The sequence below is a fragment of the Esox lucius genome, chromosome 10, assembly GCF_011004845.1.
Source record: "Esox lucius isolate fEsoLuc1 chromosome 10, fEsoLuc1.pri, whole genome shotgun sequence".
Taxonomy (NCBI): domain Eukaryota; kingdom Metazoa; phylum Chordata; class Actinopteri; order Esociformes; family Esocidae; genus Esox; species Esox lucius.
Window position 1 is genome coordinate 26,471,795 of NC_047578.1, and position 19,902 is coordinate 26,491,696.

Genomic DNA, 19,902 nt, shown 5'->3' on the forward strand with positions numbered 1-19,902 from the left:
AATAACCCACAGCCATTTTGTATATCTTAATATTTTCTCTGGTAGTTATTGGCAGATGTTTTGTTTCTCTGTAATTTCCAAAGACATTAAAACCCCTCTTGTAACCATTCCACAAAACAACAGTATTGTGTCGTTATGTTATACTGTACACCCTTACACATAACCCTCGATACCGCACTCTCTATCCCTTGCCCTACGCCTCTCTATCGAGCTGCCCCAGTAAAAGCCCCCTGGGCAGCTGAAGCAGTGGCGTTGGCAGCTGCCTGCCGTACAGCCTGATTGGACATCACTCCAGTGGCAAATTCAGCCTGAGCCTTGACGAAGCTGGCACCGGTCTGCCTGTACAGTGAGTGGATCTGAAGAGGAAAGGAAGATAAGCTTTGATACAGGACAACCTACCTCAATGCTGACAAAAACAACACTGAAAAATACTCTGCATATTGTTTTTTTCTCTTTTGTGTGGATCTTATGAATGTATTTAACAGTGTTGGGTGCATTTTAGATTGAAGGTAGTAAATTCAGAAAGTGAATTGAAAAAACAACAACATATGCTTTACCTTATAAGAGTAGTAGTCACAGAAAAAAGGGTATTTTTAAATTAGCCTTTTGCTTCACGACTCGACTGCCTTTATTGAAAAAAAAATTACCCAGACCCCGCTGGTATTCTGACAATGGGTCAAGGTGGAAAAAGCTGTCAAAAGCATTTACCCCCTCCTTTTTTGTTTAACCCTAACCAATTCCTTCCATCTTCTAATTAATTCCAAGTAATTGGCAACCAATCTACTGTAATTCCAACCTCTCCTGATGGGCTCTAGCATACAACGCCCTTAAGCCTGGTTCAATTCCCTTCCCTTGTATGCCTTCAATTCAGTTTTACCCTCTTCAGCATGACGACCCCCATGGCAGCCTGGGCAGTGAATAGGACGGAGTTGAGCATCATGATCACACCAACAGGCACGCTTGTCTTTAGAGTAGCCAGAGTGACAATCCAGCCACTGAGGAGAAAGAAGATATGGGGAGAGGAGAGTGGCACACATTCTCAAAAGAGAGAATACAAAGAGAGAGAGAGGGAGCATGTGAAAGACGGGTAAAAAATGAACCGCATCAGATGTAATGCTGTAACAGTAGAGCTCCGTAGTAACCATGACCTTGTCAATTGTAAGACAGCGGTTGTGTTGTTTGCAAAACGTACCTGAAACCCCAACCAGGAATACCGATGGTCATGATGACGTAGATGATCACTTGGATGAAGAAAATGAAGAAGAAGGCAAAGAAGTTGAAGGAGCTGTCACTCCTGAAAAGGGGGTGGAAAAAAAGCCATTTGTTGGTTTACTATAAACTGACAGGAACAAATCTGAACAGATCATGTCTGTGGGAAGGTACGAACCTGAAGGCTTTGTACACGGGTCTGTACCAACACACAAAAGAACAAGGAGTGAAGAGGAGGACCCAGAGAATGGCCAGCCCCAGCCCAACACCACCAGCTGGGTCCACACAGAACAGACTCAGGCAGGAAATTAAATTAAACGCCAGCGTGCAGGCTGTGACTGGAAGACGAAGAGAAATAGGGATGTAGTGAGAGACAGGGAGGGAAGAGTAGATGATGGGTGAAAAAGAGAAGCATTAGAGAGACACACGAGATGGAGGCATACATAGTGCAGTCCATAACTGTTTGGACTGTTGCACAGGTTTTGCAATTTATTTTGTGGTATGTCACTTTGGATTGGAAATCAAACAATGGTGATGGGGTTTAAGTAAAGACTGACAGCGTTAATTTGAGGGTATAGACTCTAGGAACTTCCGCTTTTGTCTAGAAGTCTGAATTGCAGTTTCCGGTTTACTTACTAATACTCATCCGCATTAGTAAACACCTAAACTTACAACAAGATGAGTGTACGGAAAAAAAAGAAATATAATGTACGTGACTCATTTAAGTTTCAAAGTACAAGTGGGGCATCATTTTAATCAGGAGAATGTCCTCTTTAATAAAATATGGCTTGCGCCATTCAATGACTTCAAACGCTAGACTAGAAATAGTCAGAAAAGGCAATTTTTTTATATACTTCCACGTAATGCAGGTTTAAGCACAATTAAAACCATATAGGACCAGATGTTTACTTCCTATGCCACTTGTTATTTTTCAGTTTCGTTGTGAAATGAGGTTACAGTAGTTTTGGTGCTTTTTTGAGGCTATGGAATTTTAAGCTTCATTCAGGTTGAAGAGGCTGAACGAAGGTTTGTTTCAATTCACATGCTATGGGGGCGCGCTAGCGTTCCAGCTCAGCCAGCATTCTTTTGCCGTTTTTGAGGTGTTGAGATAAACTACGTTTAAATAATGCTGATTTATTAACCATGTATTCTCATGATTTTGTTTTATTAAATTGTATGCTGCAGCCAGGTTAGGGAAATATGATTGAATACAATAACCATCAAAGTTTAAAACTCCATACATTACACTCAGCCAACACTCAGACTTCACACCTGGCTCAGACAGAGACAGGATTAAAACCCCACAATTAACATACAAATGAAACTGCCCCCTATACAGCAGGAAGAGACCTTCTGTCTCCAACCCCCTGAATGTTCTAGTTTAGGTTAGGAAAATAGAATGTAAATTACTGTTACCTGGTTAAGATTTCACACCTGTATGCAAGAACCTGTTGATCTATGACCGAGAATAATCCGAAATGGGAAGAGTTTAGAGCATGCCGTTCTTCATTGGACAGCGAAAACAAAGAGATTCGTCCAACAGGTCACCATGCCAACAAAGAGCCAATAATGATGGGTCTTACTCACGAGAGTGAAAAGTAACCACCCCTGTGGCGGGAAAATCAAAACCGATGTTCGATCTTCATTCGGGGCGAATATTTTGTGGAAGTATTAGTAAGTAAACCGGAAACTGCAATGCAGACTTCTAGACCAAAGCGGAAGTTCCTCACTACGCTGGTGCACTGAGTCTATATCATCCATTTTGATTGAAATAGTAGCATGTTTTGTACAAAGTACCATTTAATGGTACCAAAACCTCAGAGAGGGCCTAAGGACAGACACAAATCTGAATATATTTCTATATATTATACTTTTTTGTCTTAATTGTAATGATCTTCCAATGGAATTTCTTTAGTTTGTGTTATAAAAAGAAGGGTTAATTTCCAAAAGAAAAAGATCTCATCAGAATTTCTCTTTGGTAGAATCTTGGTAGAAATAATGCTCACTGGCTAGGCCCTCAGACTTTGAATAAAAAGCACCACCCAGCTTCACTGATTTCAATTAGAGCAGTATTTTGGAATGATAGTAGAATCAACCAATCACAAATTGTATTGTAATAGATGGGCCAATTGTATGACGACTCAAGGCCGTCAAGTGGGCCTAAGTATACGCCACTTAGAGCCAATAGTGAGCCGTATCTTGTTTTCTCATGCTTGTGCCTAGCTAGCTGGCTAGTTATTTGCAGTTTTGCAACACGATCAGTGAAAATAGATTTTTGAAGATTACATTGAGCTTTTTTTCTCAAAAGCAATTCCTGAGGGGGTCACCAAAAGTACTACTGTTTTTGTTTGCGTCGTCGGTTTGCTCGCTACTGTAGCTCTAAAAAAATCAGCTATTCTGTGTGTGTGTGAACCCTACAAACATAAACTGACTGGAATAACGTGCATTGACAGCCTTTCAGATGGTTGACACAAAACATAGTCACCCTGCCAGCTAGGGAACACAACATACATTGCATTACAAGCTTCTCATTGACTCGATTTCAAACAGCTGCAAACACTGGTTGATGTTACTGTAGCTAGCTAGCAAAAGTCAGCTAACCGCTAGCAAACGTCAGCTAACCGCTAGCAAACGTCAGCTAACCCCTAGCAAACGTCAGCTAACCGCTAGCAAACGTCAGCTAACCGCTAGCAAACGTCAGCTAACCGCTAGCAAACGTCAGCTAACCGCTAGCAAACGTCAGCTAACCGCTAGCAAACGTCAGCTAACCGCTAGCAAACGTCAGCTAACCGCTAGCAAACGTCAGCTAACCGCTAGCAAACGTCAGCTAACCGCTAGCAAACGTCAGCTAACCGCTAGCAAACGTCAGCTAACCGCTAGCTAAATAAATGTGACCTGTAATTCAGTGCAGTTATAAATGTGTCCTATTGTATTGAGCACTAAAAGTAAAGAAATGTCTAACATATCCTTTGTTTGAACAGGTTACTGAAAGTCAGCCACGAACAACAAAGTCCCTCAGATTCCCACACACGCATTGTAGTTATGTATTACCTGCCTGATGTGCCACTGCTGAGGACTGCACCAAACCATTGTGAGGCAATGGTCAGGGGCTCGCTATCTTTTGAAACTTAAAAACTTGCTATTAATTGACTATAATCAGTGTGCTATAATCAAGTGCTTTCATTGTGTGTTATAAATATTATTGAAATTACATAATTATGTTTACAGTGATATATTGGGGAAGGACAGATCATAGTTTTCCCAGGATGGAAAAAATGTCCGGAAGATGAGCAAATGTAAATGATCATCCGGTCTCAGTTACTCATCTGATCACCTTTCTTTATCTTTGGTTGAAAAACAAACATAGTAGTCCAGAAACGGATAAAGTAACTTTCAGTTTTTACACCGGTTTTGACCGGTTGTCAGGTCTCCCAAAATATGGTAAGATGTTCTAGTTGCTAATAGCATTCGTTTTTGTGTCAGACGTATTATATTTATTTTAGAAAAATGTGACCGCTAGTGTCGTCTGCCTGTTGGTACGTAAGTAACCCTTCTTGTCCCAATTTGAACACTTGTTACCTCGTTAATATCATAGTATAGATCTTCAAACAATTACAATGAGGAAATAAAGTTATAAACAAAATGTGAGTAAATAAAAGCGTGGTCTGACCAGTTATCGTACACTTCAGGGAACACTCTAGCCTGATCACACTGGTGTGATCGTATGCATCAAAGGGTTAAATACACTATAGAAAAATAGCAACAAAAAAAAAAAAATGCCCCCACTCCATTTTTAACTGCCCCCTCTGTCACTTCATCCTGGCGCCGGGCCTGGACAGAAGGGAGAGGTTTTTAGGAGATGGGAGATAAGATTGAGGGGGGGGAGAGAGAAAAATTGTTCTGGCACTGTGAGACATGGGCAGGGCCTAACAGTATAGGCATGGAAGAGAGAAAGTAAAAACAATCGATATTCTTTCTTTTTTCCCCTGGACATAACATCTGTACAATGTCCCTACGTGAAGTACGGACTTTCAAGTGCAGATTCAACTATAAAAGGCCTGTTTTGTTTCAAAGCCTTAAAGTAGTAGAATGATTAATAGATGGCAGAAAGAAAAGTACAGGAAAAAGACAGTAAAACATGCATCCTATTGTATACGCAACAAGGCAGTATTGTAATGATGCAAAAATGTCTTTTGTTGGGAAAACAATTCACTAACTGTATGCTTTGGTCAAACATGTTGGTGGATAGCTGTTTTGATCAGCGGGTGGTAGGTTCCGCAGCTACAGTGATGGCTGGACCTTGGTATGGGTATGCTTGATAATGGCACAGACTATGTAGTTCCACACAGGCAATACCCTAGAGGAAAAAACGTAATTCAAATGGTATATGTTTTTACAAAATGTCTTCACTTGTTTAGACCGTTTGTTTACTAATTTCTCCAAAGATGGAGCTGTGACCATAGTGTTTTAAATATTAGTACAGATGCTCCAAACTAAAGTAAATGCACCACATGAAAATTAAGAGAACCAATCAAAGGTATTTTAGCCGCGTTTCCACCAAAAAAAGTACCCGGAACTTTGGGTCCCAGGAACTGCTATTCAAAGAACTAAAGGGTTCCTTCAGCCCATTGTTGTGTGCGTTTCCACCGCGGTCTAAAGACCCGTGAAGATTAGGAAAATAAGTCTGCTGACGTATGCACCATACGCTATACAAAGCGACAGACAGGTATCTGTATTATTTATGCGACACTGCAACACCACAGCAACCAGGGAGGAGATTCAAGTTGTGTTGATCATGATTTATTGGTTTGCAAATGTGATCATTGAGTCAACGGTGGAACAGAGACGAGCAGTAGTAGAAAAGCGGATTCAAAATCCCCAAAATGCTAGTCGAGTAGCAATACAAATAAAGTGAACAGATTTTATGAGTTATCGCAGAGATTGACCATGAGATGACTGATGATACGGATTCGAACAAAAAACAAGAATGTTAAGATTTTTATAGTAGGCCTACACACGTTTAAGTAAATAATGTTATTGTTAACTACTTTGACATATTAATCGGCACCTTTTTGTGTGTTTCAAATATGCGAGGACTACAGAATGCGTCGTGTTTCTCCATCCGTTTGGGTACACAAACTGTGGAAACCATAGGTCCACCTTTCACAGAGTCCTAGTAGATAAAGAATATAAGGACACGTTTCTGTACCTGTACCGTCGATTGCAACCATAACTGGGGTGACATGACACCGCCGTTGTGTATCCATTCAAAAAAAAGGATCGCCGTTGCACTCTGGAAACCTGCGACTAACTCCGTACAGGAGCATTTCTCATTTGGAGTCGGCATTACTACGTTGTGTCACTGTACCCAATTTCTGCAAACGTTGAGAACGCTTTTGGTAGATGGGGGTGCTTGTTAAAACGAAATGACTTGCAACATACACAAGGTCAATTCCATGGTGATAGCATGTTGTGTTCTGCACAACCTCTCAAATGGTGATGAGTACAGAGAATGGGGTGTCACTGCATTAAACCAGCCTGACAGGACAGTGCCTTTCACTGTAGAGGCCAATGGACTAGACACATACAGGTAGGTCTGAAGAACATCAATAGACCTGTATTTGCGTCTAGACCCTTGGCCTCTACAGTATATTTGGTTTTAAAATTTTTTTTTTTAATCTGTGATTTAATAAACATTTCAGCAGTGCGCAAGACAGTGTGTGAAAGTTCTTTATCTGAAAAAAATGTAGGTGCAAAATACAAAGAGAACTGTAAACTAACAGCAATTTGGTTAGTATTATTGAACTTTTAGATATGGCAGTAACAACTGTGAACTTGCAGCGATTGGTAGAATTATTATTTAATCTTATAGATACATGGGGGTAACTACACAACTATGTAGTGAGAATTATACAAATATAGCAAAAAGATAAAGCAATTATACACATAACGCTGTACATGGTTAATATACATAACACAGTTTCTTCTGGCTGAGACTTGAGGAATGCCAACTCTCGCCTCCTTTACGCAGCTCTCCCCAGCCTGACTCTTTCCTCAGTATAGCAGCTGCATATACCGGTCCTGGTGCTCCTGTCCTCGCTACAGGACGGCCCGGTTAGCGTCGTCCATGTCCCTCAGTGCGTCTGTCTCTTTTCCTCTTTTCTAAGAAGAAAAATAAACAAACACACAAAAAATGTATAATTATAATAATTAATAAAGGACAGTCAGCATAGCTTACAGCAGTTTTGAAAGATATCTTGTACCAAGTAATAATTTGATTATTTGTCAATGTTTAGTGATTATTAGAGACATACAAATGTAAACTAGCATGTCACTATCATTTCTGAAATTCCAGTGGAAATATTACTATTTTCAGCTAGTTGGTTAGCGCCGTGGCTAAAAATACAACCCCTATTATCAGTCACCATCCTCTATTATCAGCCGCTTTACTATTTTGTTCAATAACGTTTTATTTCCTCTTTGTGTTACAAATGCCTGATAACAGTTTGACTTACATGTTTACTAGAAAGTCTTCGCTATCTTTCACGCCTTCTGGTAAAGAAGGGAAAAAAAGTCAGATCACTGATAATAGCTTACGTGATGATGTCTGGTCTGTCACGCAAGTCGAAGTTCACGATTTGCAATAAACATTTCCATACATTACATTTGTAAAGTATATAACCTCCATACATCACTATAACAAACGGAGTGGCCGATAATAGGGGATGTTAGCTAGGCTAACATGATGTTCCTGTAGCTAACGTCGGTTTTGGTCTAGAGGAACAACTGTCAATAGCATGACAAACAATAACATGACTAGTATACAAATATCCTGACTTCTCCAAAACATAGCGTTATAGCATTTCACATGCATCATGTAAAACATTGTGATTTACCTTAAATCGACTGGTTATCCACTTTCAGTGTCTTCCACCAACACAGCAGCCGAGTCAATCATTGCCGCAGCGCCATAGAAGGCCAACCTGTGACCCAGCAACGCATGTAGACGGTCAAACTATTTGCTCCGCCGGTCAGAACTGCTTCTGTTATTGTGATCCTCGATGTTCTTGTAATCTTGTTCTAATTTTTTAAGCTTCTCCCAGCACTGTTTCTCGGTGTGAAAATGTTCTGCTCATGTAACTTGCAATTTTCACAATTTGAATTTTCACAAACATATTATTACAGATTCCCATAACCAATTCCCTCAGCATAAACACAATAAGGCCTGGACTTTTCGTCATCGGTCCATCTGTCATTCGATTGATGTTCTGGATTAAAAATGTATTCTGTTCGTAAGCACAATTAACTCCTTTACTACGCTGAGGACGGCTGCAGACATTTAAAAAATCGCGGTTGAAATCTTATGCGAGTAAACTCTACTACTTCTCTACCAACCTGAAATGTTCAGCACCGCAAGCCCCACCCCAAAAGTCCTGGTACTCTGGGAAAGTCCTACCTCCCGAGCAGGGACTGTTTTGGGGGTAAAATGTAGTTCCGGGTTCTAGACCCTGGTTCCTGCGGTGGAAACGCAGTGAGTTCCCCGAAAAGTTCCTAGTTCCTGGGTATAGTTCCTGCGGTGGAAACGCGGCTTTCTAAGGCCCATTTCACATCAGCAATTGTCTCACACTGCTTTTACAGATACCAGATAACCAGAGACAATTTTAAGCTGAGTGAAAGGGAGCTTTTTAGGCATAGGGGGTCCTTATGGTAATGCAGATCTGTCTCATTCCGGAAAAACATTTGTCAGGCATGCTGAATATAGATTTAGGTTGTCAGAAAAATCCTCAGAGTAATCGCAACACCAAGTAAGCCTAGCTCAGGGTTTAAGAAGTTTAATGTCAAGGATCCTCAGATATTGAGCCCCAACTAGGATTGCACAGTTTGGATAAAATATTGAATTGCAATAATGAAACAGTTATGTTTAAACTGCTCACTTCTAAAATGAGATCAAAGAAATCATAGCCTACATAATGTGCTAGCTGAATAAAAAATGAGTTTGTTAAAATTGCTTTTCAGTCTGTGTTTAAAACACTGTAGAATATACTAATTTAATACAAAGGTATTTGCTACGTTTCCATCATTGCCAACAGTTAAACAGTCTCAAAAGCAGTTAAACATTCTCAAAAGCAGTTAAACATTCTCAAAAGCAGTTAAACATTCTCAACAATATTTAATCCCATTTAAAACATTTACAGACCCGACCTTGAAGCTGAAACTCTTAATAACCATGCTGTTCTGTATGTTGGACATTATTTGTGGTTTACAATTAAGGAATTATTCCAGGCATGAAATAAAAAACAAAATCACTAAGACCTGAATGAGGTGTTACACATTAAGAAATGGACAGCCAGGCAGACAAACAGGGAGACTTACACATCCAGTAGTAATACATGATGGTGACCGTGCGTTGGAAGGTCTGGCTGATCTCCATATTGATGTCTTGGAAAAAGCATGGTCCCACAGGGCAAAACGATGGCAGGGGAGGCCAGTTATTCTGACGAGCTGACAGAGAGATGGGAGAAAAGGCACTTCAAACAATTCAGTAATAATATTTGGTGGCTTAAACTGCACACTAACATGTAGACGTGTACATTTCCATGCAAGCACAAATGTGTTAATGGACATTTTAGGTCTCTGAATGTGCCAACCATGGTAATAATTCCCCCAAATTTGTAAAAAAATATGCATAGCAGGTCCGGAGAAATCACCTGATACACGCACAAATGAATTAAACAGACGAAACCCGTTGCATTGCACCAATTTTTGTGGGGCACAAATGGAAAGGGGGTTTCAGAAACGATCTTCCACAACATGTTTTTATTTATTTTTTGATCAGCTATGGCATAGTAAAACACACATGAAAACATTATTTAAGACCCTTGCTGAATATCAACACTGAAATACAAATATTTGGACACTGACACAATTTCCATAATTGGCTCTATAAGTATTAAGAATGACAATTTCAACCCCTTAGAGCTCAAAGTCTGCATTTCAATTGCATCTCGGTTGTTTTCATCTCAGGAATGGATTTGAAATAAAACAACAGAGATGCAATTGAAATGCAGACTGAGTATTAATTCAAGGGGTTGAAATAGTCATTTTTAATACTTTGTTGAGAATCCTTTGCAGACAATGAATGCTTGAAGTCTGGAATGCATGGACATCACCAAATGCTGGGTTTCCTCCTTTGTGATGCTTTGCCAGGCCTTTGCTGCAGCTGTCTTTAGTTGTTGTTTATTCTCGAGCCTGTCTGTCTGTCTTAAGTTGTCTTCAGCAAGTTGAATGCATGCTCGATCATGTTGAGATCAGGTGGTTGACTGGGCCATTGCAGAGTATTCCACTTCTTTGCCTTAAAAAACTCCTGGGTTGCTTTCGCAGTATGTTTTAGGTAATTGTCAATCTGTAAAGTGCCGTCCAATCAACTTCGCTGAATTCGGCTGAATCTGAGCCGACAATATATCCTGATACACTTCAGAATTCATCCAGCTGCTTCTGTCTTCCATCACATCATCAATAAACACTAGTGACACAATGCCATTGAAAGCCATGCATGGCCATGCCATCACACTGCCTCTACTGTGTTTTACAGATGATATGCTTTGATTTTTTTATTTTTTATTTTTTACTTTTATTTGATTGGGACAGTGCATGTTAATGAACAAGACATGGAGTACATGTATGTAAAAATGCCGGATTATAGCCAAGGGCTAATTTCCATCCGTAGTCCCACGAGCTAAGATCACACAGCTCACAAAAACATTGCAAAATAAAATGTACATCTACAGTCAGTTCATAAATTTGCTAAATCCTATATACAATATTCACACAAAACTACATTCAACTTCACAAACACTAATCCATATACACATTACAAAGTAAAACAATTTAAAAAAGGATAAAACATATACTAATGTGTGCAACTTTGATTTTCCCATAGCCATTTCTTCAACTAGACTTTAAAAGAGCTATATGTAGTACATTCTTTTAATGTTAGAGGAAGACTATTCCACAGGTTCCCACCCCGGACAGACAGGACCGTCTGACCGAAGGTGGTGCGCCTGTGAGGTATTATCAAGTCTCCTCTGGTAGAGGCTCGCGTGATCCTCAAAGAATTTTCTTTAGATTTAATAAAGTCCTTCAGAGGTGGCGGAGCGAGGGAGTGAAGGACCTTGTATATCAAACAGGCCATTTTTTTTTAATTAATCATATTTTGAAAATTCAATAGTCTATGTTTTTTTTAAAACTTGACAGTGGTGGTGGGATAGCGTTTTTTTATCTAATGTTTTTAATGCCTTTTTATATAGGCTTTCTATGGTTTTAAGTGTTGTGGGGCAGGCAAGAAACCAGGTAGTCAAACAGTAATCAAAATGAGAAATAATCATTGAATAAAAATATGATTTAGCAGCACCCATAGTTAAATTATTTCAAATGTGCCAAAAATGTAGAAGATTATGATCATGAGCTGTTCCAAGCCTTCTCCATACTTTTTCCTTCCCCTCATTCTGGTACAGTTGATCTTAGTTCAATCTGTCCAAAGAATGCTTTTCCAGAACTGGGCTGGCTTTTTTAGATGTTTTTTGGCAAAATCTGGCCTCTCTTTTCTTGAGGATTATGAATGTTTTACACCTTGTGGTGAACCCTCTCTATTTGCTCTCCTGAAGTCTTCTCTTTATGGTAGACTTGGATAATGATATGCCTACCTCCGGGAGAGTCTTCTTCACTTGGCTGGATGTTGTGAAGGGGTTTTTCTATACCATGGAATGGATCCTACAACCATCCATCACTGTTGTCTTCCGTGGACATCCAAGACTTTTTGTGTGGCACAGATCACCAGTTCCTTATTTTTTCTCTCAGAATGTACTGAACTGTTGATTAGGCCACTCCTAATGTTCCTGCAATCTCTCGGATAGATTTTTTTGTCTGAGTGATTTCAAGGTCAGTGACATGGTTGTCCTTGATTATTAAAGCAATTTGATGTCTTTGTAATGTTCCTATCAGCAGATATATTGATAAATGTACAATGTGTTAAGGCTTTTCTGCTACAGCTCTAAAGCTGTTACTTCCTGCTCTGCCATTCCTCACCACTCAACGGGTTCTTTAAATCTGCAGTAGACTGGATACTGCTATCTAGCTAACTTTAGCAGCGCAATGACTTGGCATCACGATTTGAAGGATTCATTTTCTAAAGAGATCATACATCGCGATTGTGAACCATACATATTTGAACTGGAGTAGGCTACTGTACAGCGGATTTGAAAGACATTGGTAATTGGATGTTATAGGATTTCTTTCTGCCTGGTTAATTGTGTTTAACACGTTTTGAAGAATGTACAGTGGGGAGAACAAGTATATGATAACTTGCAAAATCGGCAGTGTTTCCAACTTACAAAGCATGTAGAAGTCTGTAATTTATATCATAGGTACTCTTCAACTGTGAGTGACGGAATCCAGAACATCTAATGATTTTTAAGTAATTAATTTGCATTTTATTGCATGACATAAGTATTTGATACATCAGAAAAGCAGAACCTAATATTTGGTACAGAAACCTTTGTTTGCAATTACATAGATCATACGTTTCCTGTAGTTCTTGGCCAGGTTTGCACACACTGCAGCAGAGATTTTGGCCCACTCCTCCTTCTCCAGATCCTACAAGTTTCGGGGCTGTCGCTGGGCAATACGGACTTTCAGCTCCCTCCAAAGATTTTCTATTGGGTTCAGGTCTGGAGTCTGGCTAGGCCACTCCAGAACCTTAAGATGCTTCTTACGGAGCCACTCCTTAGTTGCTCTGGCTGTGTGTTTCAGGTCGTTGTCATGCTGGAAGACCCAACCACGACCAATCTTCAATGCTCTTACTGAGGGAAGGAGGTTGTTGGCAAAGATCTCGCGATACATGGCCCCATACATCCTCCCCTCAATACGGTGCAGTCGTCCTGTCTCCTTCGCAGAGGGGCATCCCCAAAGAATGATGTTTCCACCTCCATGCTTCACGGTTGGGATGGTGTTCTTGGGGTTGTACTCATCCTTCTTCCTCCAAACACGGCAAGTGGAATAAAGACCAAAAAGTTATATTTTGGTCTCATCAGACCACATGACCTTCTCCCATTCCCCCTCTGGATCATCCAGATGGTCATTGGCAAACTTCAGACGGGCCTGGACATGCGTGCGCTGCAGGATTTTAATCCATGACAGCGAAGTGTGTTACTAATGGTTTTCTTTGAGACTGTGGTCCCAGCTCTCTTCAGGTCATTGACCAGGTCCTGCCGTGTAGTTCTGGGCTGATACCTCACCTTCCTCATGATCACTGATGCCCCACAAGGTGAGATCTTGCATGGAGCCCCAGACCGAGGGAGATTGACCGTCATCTTGAACTTCTTCCATTTTCTAATAATTGCGCCAACAGTTGTTGCCTTCTCACCAAGCTGCTTGCCCATTGTCCTGTAGCGCATCCCAGCCTTGTGCAGGTCTACAATTTTATCCCTGATGTCATTACACAGCTCTCTGTTCTTGGCCATTGTGGAGAGGTTGGAGTCTGTTTCATTGAGTGTGTGGACAGGTGTCTTTTATACAGGTAACAAGATCAAACAGGTGCAGTTAATACAGGTAATGAGTGGAGAAAAACTAACACGTGTGAGAGACGGAATTCATACTGGTTGGTAGGTGATCAAATACTTATGTCATGCAATAAAATGCAAATTAATTATTTAAAAATCATACAATTTCATTTTCTGTGGGATTTTTGTTTTAGATTCCGTCTCTCACAGTTGAAGTGTACCTATGATAAAAAATTACAGACCTTTACATGCTTTGTAAGTAGGAAAACCTGCAAAATCTGCAGTGTATGAAATACTTGTTCTCCCCACTGTATTTCCTAACCGCATTTGGACTACAGCAGTTTAACAAGACCAACACAGTAAATACCAGTAAGATTTGTTGCCGTTACTTATGGGTGCATTACTGGCAGTGGTACAAAGCAAACAAAACACTAAATAAATTTTTTCTGCATCAACTTGGAATTACAACAGACAGGCACAGAACACCACATGGGCATGATCAACGCTGGTGCTCAAAAAGCGTACTTTTCCACTTCAAAAAATGATTGCTGTCTCCATTTCCCATTTTATTGGGGAGGTGGCATCTATATTCGCTATGAATTCTGGAACTTTTTTTAATGGACAGACCAAAACAGAGGAAGTATTCTACCACGAAATTCAAATTTGCTCATTCTAGATTGGGTTAAGGAGACCCAGCGTTTTGATGACACCAATATCTCACTGCTAACATTAGTAATTGGTACATTAAGTAGTTGTACTATGGTGAAATACCTTTTTGACTTGTCAAAGTAACATTTACTGCAACTTTATTTACAGAAACCTATATGGTTAGGGTTCTTTCACCAAAGACTGAGTTCCAACAGCATTTTAATCTTTGTAACTGCTTCAAAATGTCAAAATTGATTACAGTAAGGTGAAATGAAGTTTAATTAAGCTTTTTTTGTTGAGAATACATTACAATACTGGGCTGGCACTGCCACTGGTAGATCGAGAGCGAAGAGGCTATGATTAAGCAGGTAAATGTTGACTGAAATACTACCGGAAAAAGGTTACACAAGAGGAAAAAAAAACTGTTCAAAACACAACTGTATCCTGTGTAATGTAAACATTACTGACGTTTCTTACCTGTAATGAAGTGTTTACCACACACTGACACAGTTGCTTGGTTCGACAGGTAATCGGAGGTATAACCATGTCTAATGACCTGGAACCCCAGCACTCACCTTTGTAACGGTTTTAATTTGGTAACGCAAAAAAGGTAAAGTCTGTGTATTTCCATTACAACAACTTTCTGGCATTTTATTATTAGTCAGCTGAAGCTGACTATATCTTGCAAATCTCTTTCAGTATTATACATAGCAAAAAAAGGATATGAAAAAAAACTAAATCACGCCAATAGAGTCACAGATTTGATCTATCGATAATGTTAGACAAACAAGAAACCAGGCACGCCTAGTTCAGCCGGACCGCAATAGACAATATTGCCCTCTTGAGATTCGAACCTGGGTCGCCCACGTGAAAGGCTGTGTCGCTAACCACTACATCATAGAGCTCTACGTTCAACGGGTGTCAGTAAAGCCCCTTGAGTCTATGAACAAATCCTCTTTTGCCACTGGCCGTTTTAACAGCTAATTGGCCATTCGTGAATTATATTGTTACAGTTAAACTTAGTAAGAAATGTTAGTCAGTTTACCTCCACCACAAATAGCATACTTTTCTATGCCAGAAAGAGTCGCAATATAACCGTATATAATTTCAGGTTTCTATTTTAGCCAGCTAAGTTTTCATCAATACGGAATAATTCACAATGCGAACTCGGGACCTATAGGTCACAAGTCCGCTTCTCTAACCACTACGCTATTTAACAAGGGGTAGTCAGTCAGTCACTCACTCAGTAAGAGACATTCGCTCTTCTTAGCCGGCTCCGCTTACACGGTCTAGCAAAAAATTACTCCAATCACTCCATGGCTGGTTCGTTTCTTTAGAAAACAATGAAAGTTGAAAAGCCAAACACTATGCTATGTGAACTTCGCTATGTAAATCGAAAGCAATATGTTCCGTGTCAGTGCAGTTCATCCATGGCAATGTAACCATAAGCAGTTTTACTTTAGGCTTACTATAATGAAGTTACAGAAGCTTGTAGCCAGCTAAGTTTGAGTCTATCCTGAACAATACTAATGCCTAATTTGTTTTGGCCGTGGTGAGGATCGAATGCCGGTCACCTATGTGGCAGTCCGCGTCTCTAACCACTATGCTAATTAACAATGAGTAGTCAGTCAGGCACTCACTCACTCATTCACTCAGTAAGAGACATTCGCTCCTCTTGGCCAGCACCGCATACACAATCAACATAGCCATAATAAAAAGGATATTTATCCTCTTGACCTAACACAATATAAAACAATTTTCCACAAATTCATTCTTTATTGAAAACCAATCTTGCATTTTCTGCAACTATTGTGTTCAAGTCTACTGGTTTACCTTTATTATTTGGCCTGAAACGGGAGAACTGCCAAGTGAGGAAATACTTTTCTTTCACACCAGGTCAAACATCGTTTTTTATCTCAATTATGATTTAACATTAAGCAGTATGTTAAGACAGTGAGTGAAACAGAAAGTAGCCTAAAGGGAAAACAAATGTCCCTACTAGGTTCCATATGAATTACCAAAATAATGTATTAATCACTTCAATTGGCTTTTTCTTAAAGGTAAGATTATATTATTTGTCTATGTATTTTTATGGCTACTAAAAATACAATGCCCTGTCGAAGCTACCAAAATCATTCTCTTAACAAATACGTCCAACTTATTATTTGTTTCAAATGTTTTATATACGGAGTAGGCTATATAGTTTCAGATGTAACAACATTTATACTGTATGTGGCTTTTGAACAAGACAACTGTGTATTTAAAATACATTACATTATTCCCACGGCCAATGCAGTGAGCTTGAGTTCAATTCTGGCCCTCTGTTTCTTCAGCTTCAACTATATTTTCCACATTCTGTCCTTTGTCATTAAACCATAAAATAACCGACAATATATAAAAAATGAATAGCCAGTGTAGAATAATGCCCTAACATGCAAAGAAGGATAATTGATTGTTCTACCTTTGTGCACCTATTCATGAAAAATCCCAATAAATACATCTGGGTGTTGATCCACTTCTACAACCAAACATTTTTTTTTTCTAACTGAGTGCTATATCATAGTGAAAACCCTATTCCTTCAACAGATATCTTTGAACTTAAACCCAGACAAGATATTCCCGGGAAAGAAAACGTAAACATAGAATGTTCAGTGAAAAATGTCAACATTTATTATTGCACAACAAGATGTACGGCTTATTGAACTAAATGGTGAAAAATCTATAGAATGCATGAGAGAACAAAGTGGACCCAATTTCTTTCATCAGATCATCCTTCCCAATACTCCCACTCTTACCAGCTCCAGGACCAAGGGCATGTGAGTCCAGTTCCCTTTCTCTCCTCTCCAGCTCACGGGCTTTCTTCTCCAGCTCTTCCTGCTTCCTCAAGAGTTCTGCCGTGGTGGCATTGACCGCTGTTTGCTAGTGTAGAAAATGAGAAGGATGACATCAGGCTTTAACGCATATCTGACTAAAGCAACATTTTTATTGGTAGAACTATAGTTCATTGCAGTTCATTTAGCAGACACTAATGTTGACCAACTTACAGTTAAATAATTCAACTACCTGGGGGGTGAAGGAGGTGCCATAGTTGCGGGGCTCTGTGGGTGTAGTCCTGCTGGGTGGTGTTGTTGCAGGAACAAAAGGTGGGGGGGCCGATGGGGAGGTGGCCGCATAGGGTGGAGGTGGGGGCTGGAAAGCACATGACAAACGACAGTAAGAAATCTGTATACTACAACAATATCTTGGAGTGATTATAAAGAGTGGCTATAGTGAGCATACAACCAAACACTTCTGAATCCGAATGGTGCATCATGGCATATTATAAAGTTTCATGGAATGTACTGGCATTCCTGCTACCCTGCCTAAGCACCTCTAAGGAAATCTAGCTAGCATGATGTACCTCTAGCTATCATGTACTCCTGCATGCAATATTACTGTACTGTATTGTCATTTACTGACACTCCAAACAATGTGTATTCTGACAAACATATTGTGAAATCTCTTACCCCATTTTTATTGTCAAATGGGTTGTAGAGATCCAGTGTAGCATACTCAGTATTGCTGCTGTGTTGGGTCACTGCGGGGTCCTGACATACAGAGAAGATAAACATCACATACAGAACATAACAGCAACGATTTTGCTACCTCATATACGTGTCCTGTATTCCCTGTGGTTGCCCTAGATTAACTACAGCGCCAGAATAGCATAATGTAGGCAGTATGGTGTGATTTCAGTAGTTGCAAGAAACGATGCGTCTAACTAATTCAAGGCATGAATAGACTAGAAGGAAGCGTCACATGAGTAACCACACGTCTGTTATTACAGTGGAACACAGAAACCCATTACTAAAACAATAATAAAATAACAGTAGCTATGCATTTCAAGTCACCTGGAATGGGTTGTGGTCCTCGCCAGGTTCCGGAAAACTTGTGTATTTAGACATGTTTTACAGCAATTGTGCTCCGTTCAAATAGAAAACGTAACTAACGTCAACTGACACTACGTTAAATCAGCTTGCTAGCTAACAATCTGTTTCCAGTTATTTCAGTGGCTGTCTACCTACTGTAGCTAGCTATATTGTTTCTGTTGTCTTGGTTAACTACCGCGTTAGCTAGCTACCAACCGCACCTCCCTATCTTAAAACTAAGCTAATTAGCTAAAGAAACCCGCTAGACGTTACGTCTGTATTGCGGTTGTCATCCTCTGAGGTAGAGGATTGCGAAATATAACACAAATGTAACTAGCTAGCTAAAAACATAGATAATTCACAAGCTATGTAACGACTACCGTGGTAAAGGTAGTTTTACGTTGGATATTTGACTGATATTCAGACATTCAAAGCTCAATAGCTCGCAATCATTTTAAGCTACAAACTCCGGGTTAGTCTCGTTATGAAAGAAAAAATTTGGACAACACCGCACAGGCCTCGTTCTCTCGATTCCGATCGTGGTTTTCAAACTGCGAGATACGTTTATGGCGACATTACAGTCAGTCTGCACATGACCAAAGCACGTCGCAAGGGAGCGTCAACAAAGTGCATTATCAACATTTTCAAATCTCAACAACTTTGACTACATCACCTATAAACCTCAAACCAATGTTAAACTGTTCAAGAAGAAGAAATGGAAATGGGCTGCTCTTTATAGATGGCTAAAGTTTTTTATGGGTAATATAGATATGAATATATTGTCTATGAACACATTAAAACAATGTGCAGTTTAGAATTTCAATAGCTACTTGACCACTTGACCTAGATGTTTCAAATCACTGTTTTAATCTTAAGAGGAAAGGCTCATACATTGCACAGCCTTTGGTTTCACAGGTAACCACATACAAATTTTTAGGGAAGTGTTTGAAACATTACAATTTCAATAGCTTTCTCAGCATGAGATTGAGACGCATCATTTTGATGCTAGATTATTGCCTACATAGAGCAGCATGTGGCGCACACTTTGGTTTCCCCAAAATATGAATTCTGATTTAAAATTAAACACATATATTTGACGAAATGGCTTGTAAATTCAATAGCTCCTTGATCACATGACATAGATGCTTCAAGTCATTGTTATAATCTTCATAGGGAAGGGTCATACATTGCACAGCCTTTGGTTTCCCAGTTAAGCACCTACACAATTTTAGGGAAGTATTTGATACATTACAATTTCAATAGCTTTCTCAGCATGACACTGAGATGCATCATTTTGATTCTAGATTATTTCCTGGGTAGTGCAGCATGTTGAACACCCATTAGTTTTCCCAATATATTAATCACATTTTTTTTTTAAATACACATAAATGACAAATTCACTTGTAAATTCAATAGCGCCCTGATTACATGACCTAGATGTTTCAAATCACTCAATCTTCGGAGGGATGGCTCACACATTTCACAGCCTTTGAATTTTTCATAATTGGATTCAATTTTTTTTAATTGATGTATTTGTCAAAGAAATTCTGTAACTAAAGAGCTAAAATGACCTAGTTCTC

The 19,902-nt window shown here is 39.6% G+C and overlaps 1 protein-coding gene across 1 annotated transcript; it reads right to left on the bottom strand.

Moving 5' to 3' along the window:
- Nucleotides 1–32: 32 nt before the first annotated feature.
- Nucleotides 33–18,931, bottom strand: scamp3 (secretory carrier membrane protein 3). The gene is made up of 9 exons (XM_010865644.5): nt 18,305–18,931; nt 17,921–18,001; nt 17,478–17,603; nt 17,210–17,333; nt 9,583–9,711; nt 1,388–1,547; nt 1,193–1,294; nt 878–995; nt 33–356 (listed from the first exon to the last, which is right to left on the bottom strand). Exons 1-9 carry the CDS (start codon nt 18,356–18,358, stop codon nt 204–206), a joined length of 1,047 nt encoding a protein of 348 aa, XP_010863946.1. The 5' UTR covers nt 18,359–18,931; the 3' UTR covers nt 33–203.
- Nucleotides 18,932–19,902: the final 971 nt, after the last annotated feature.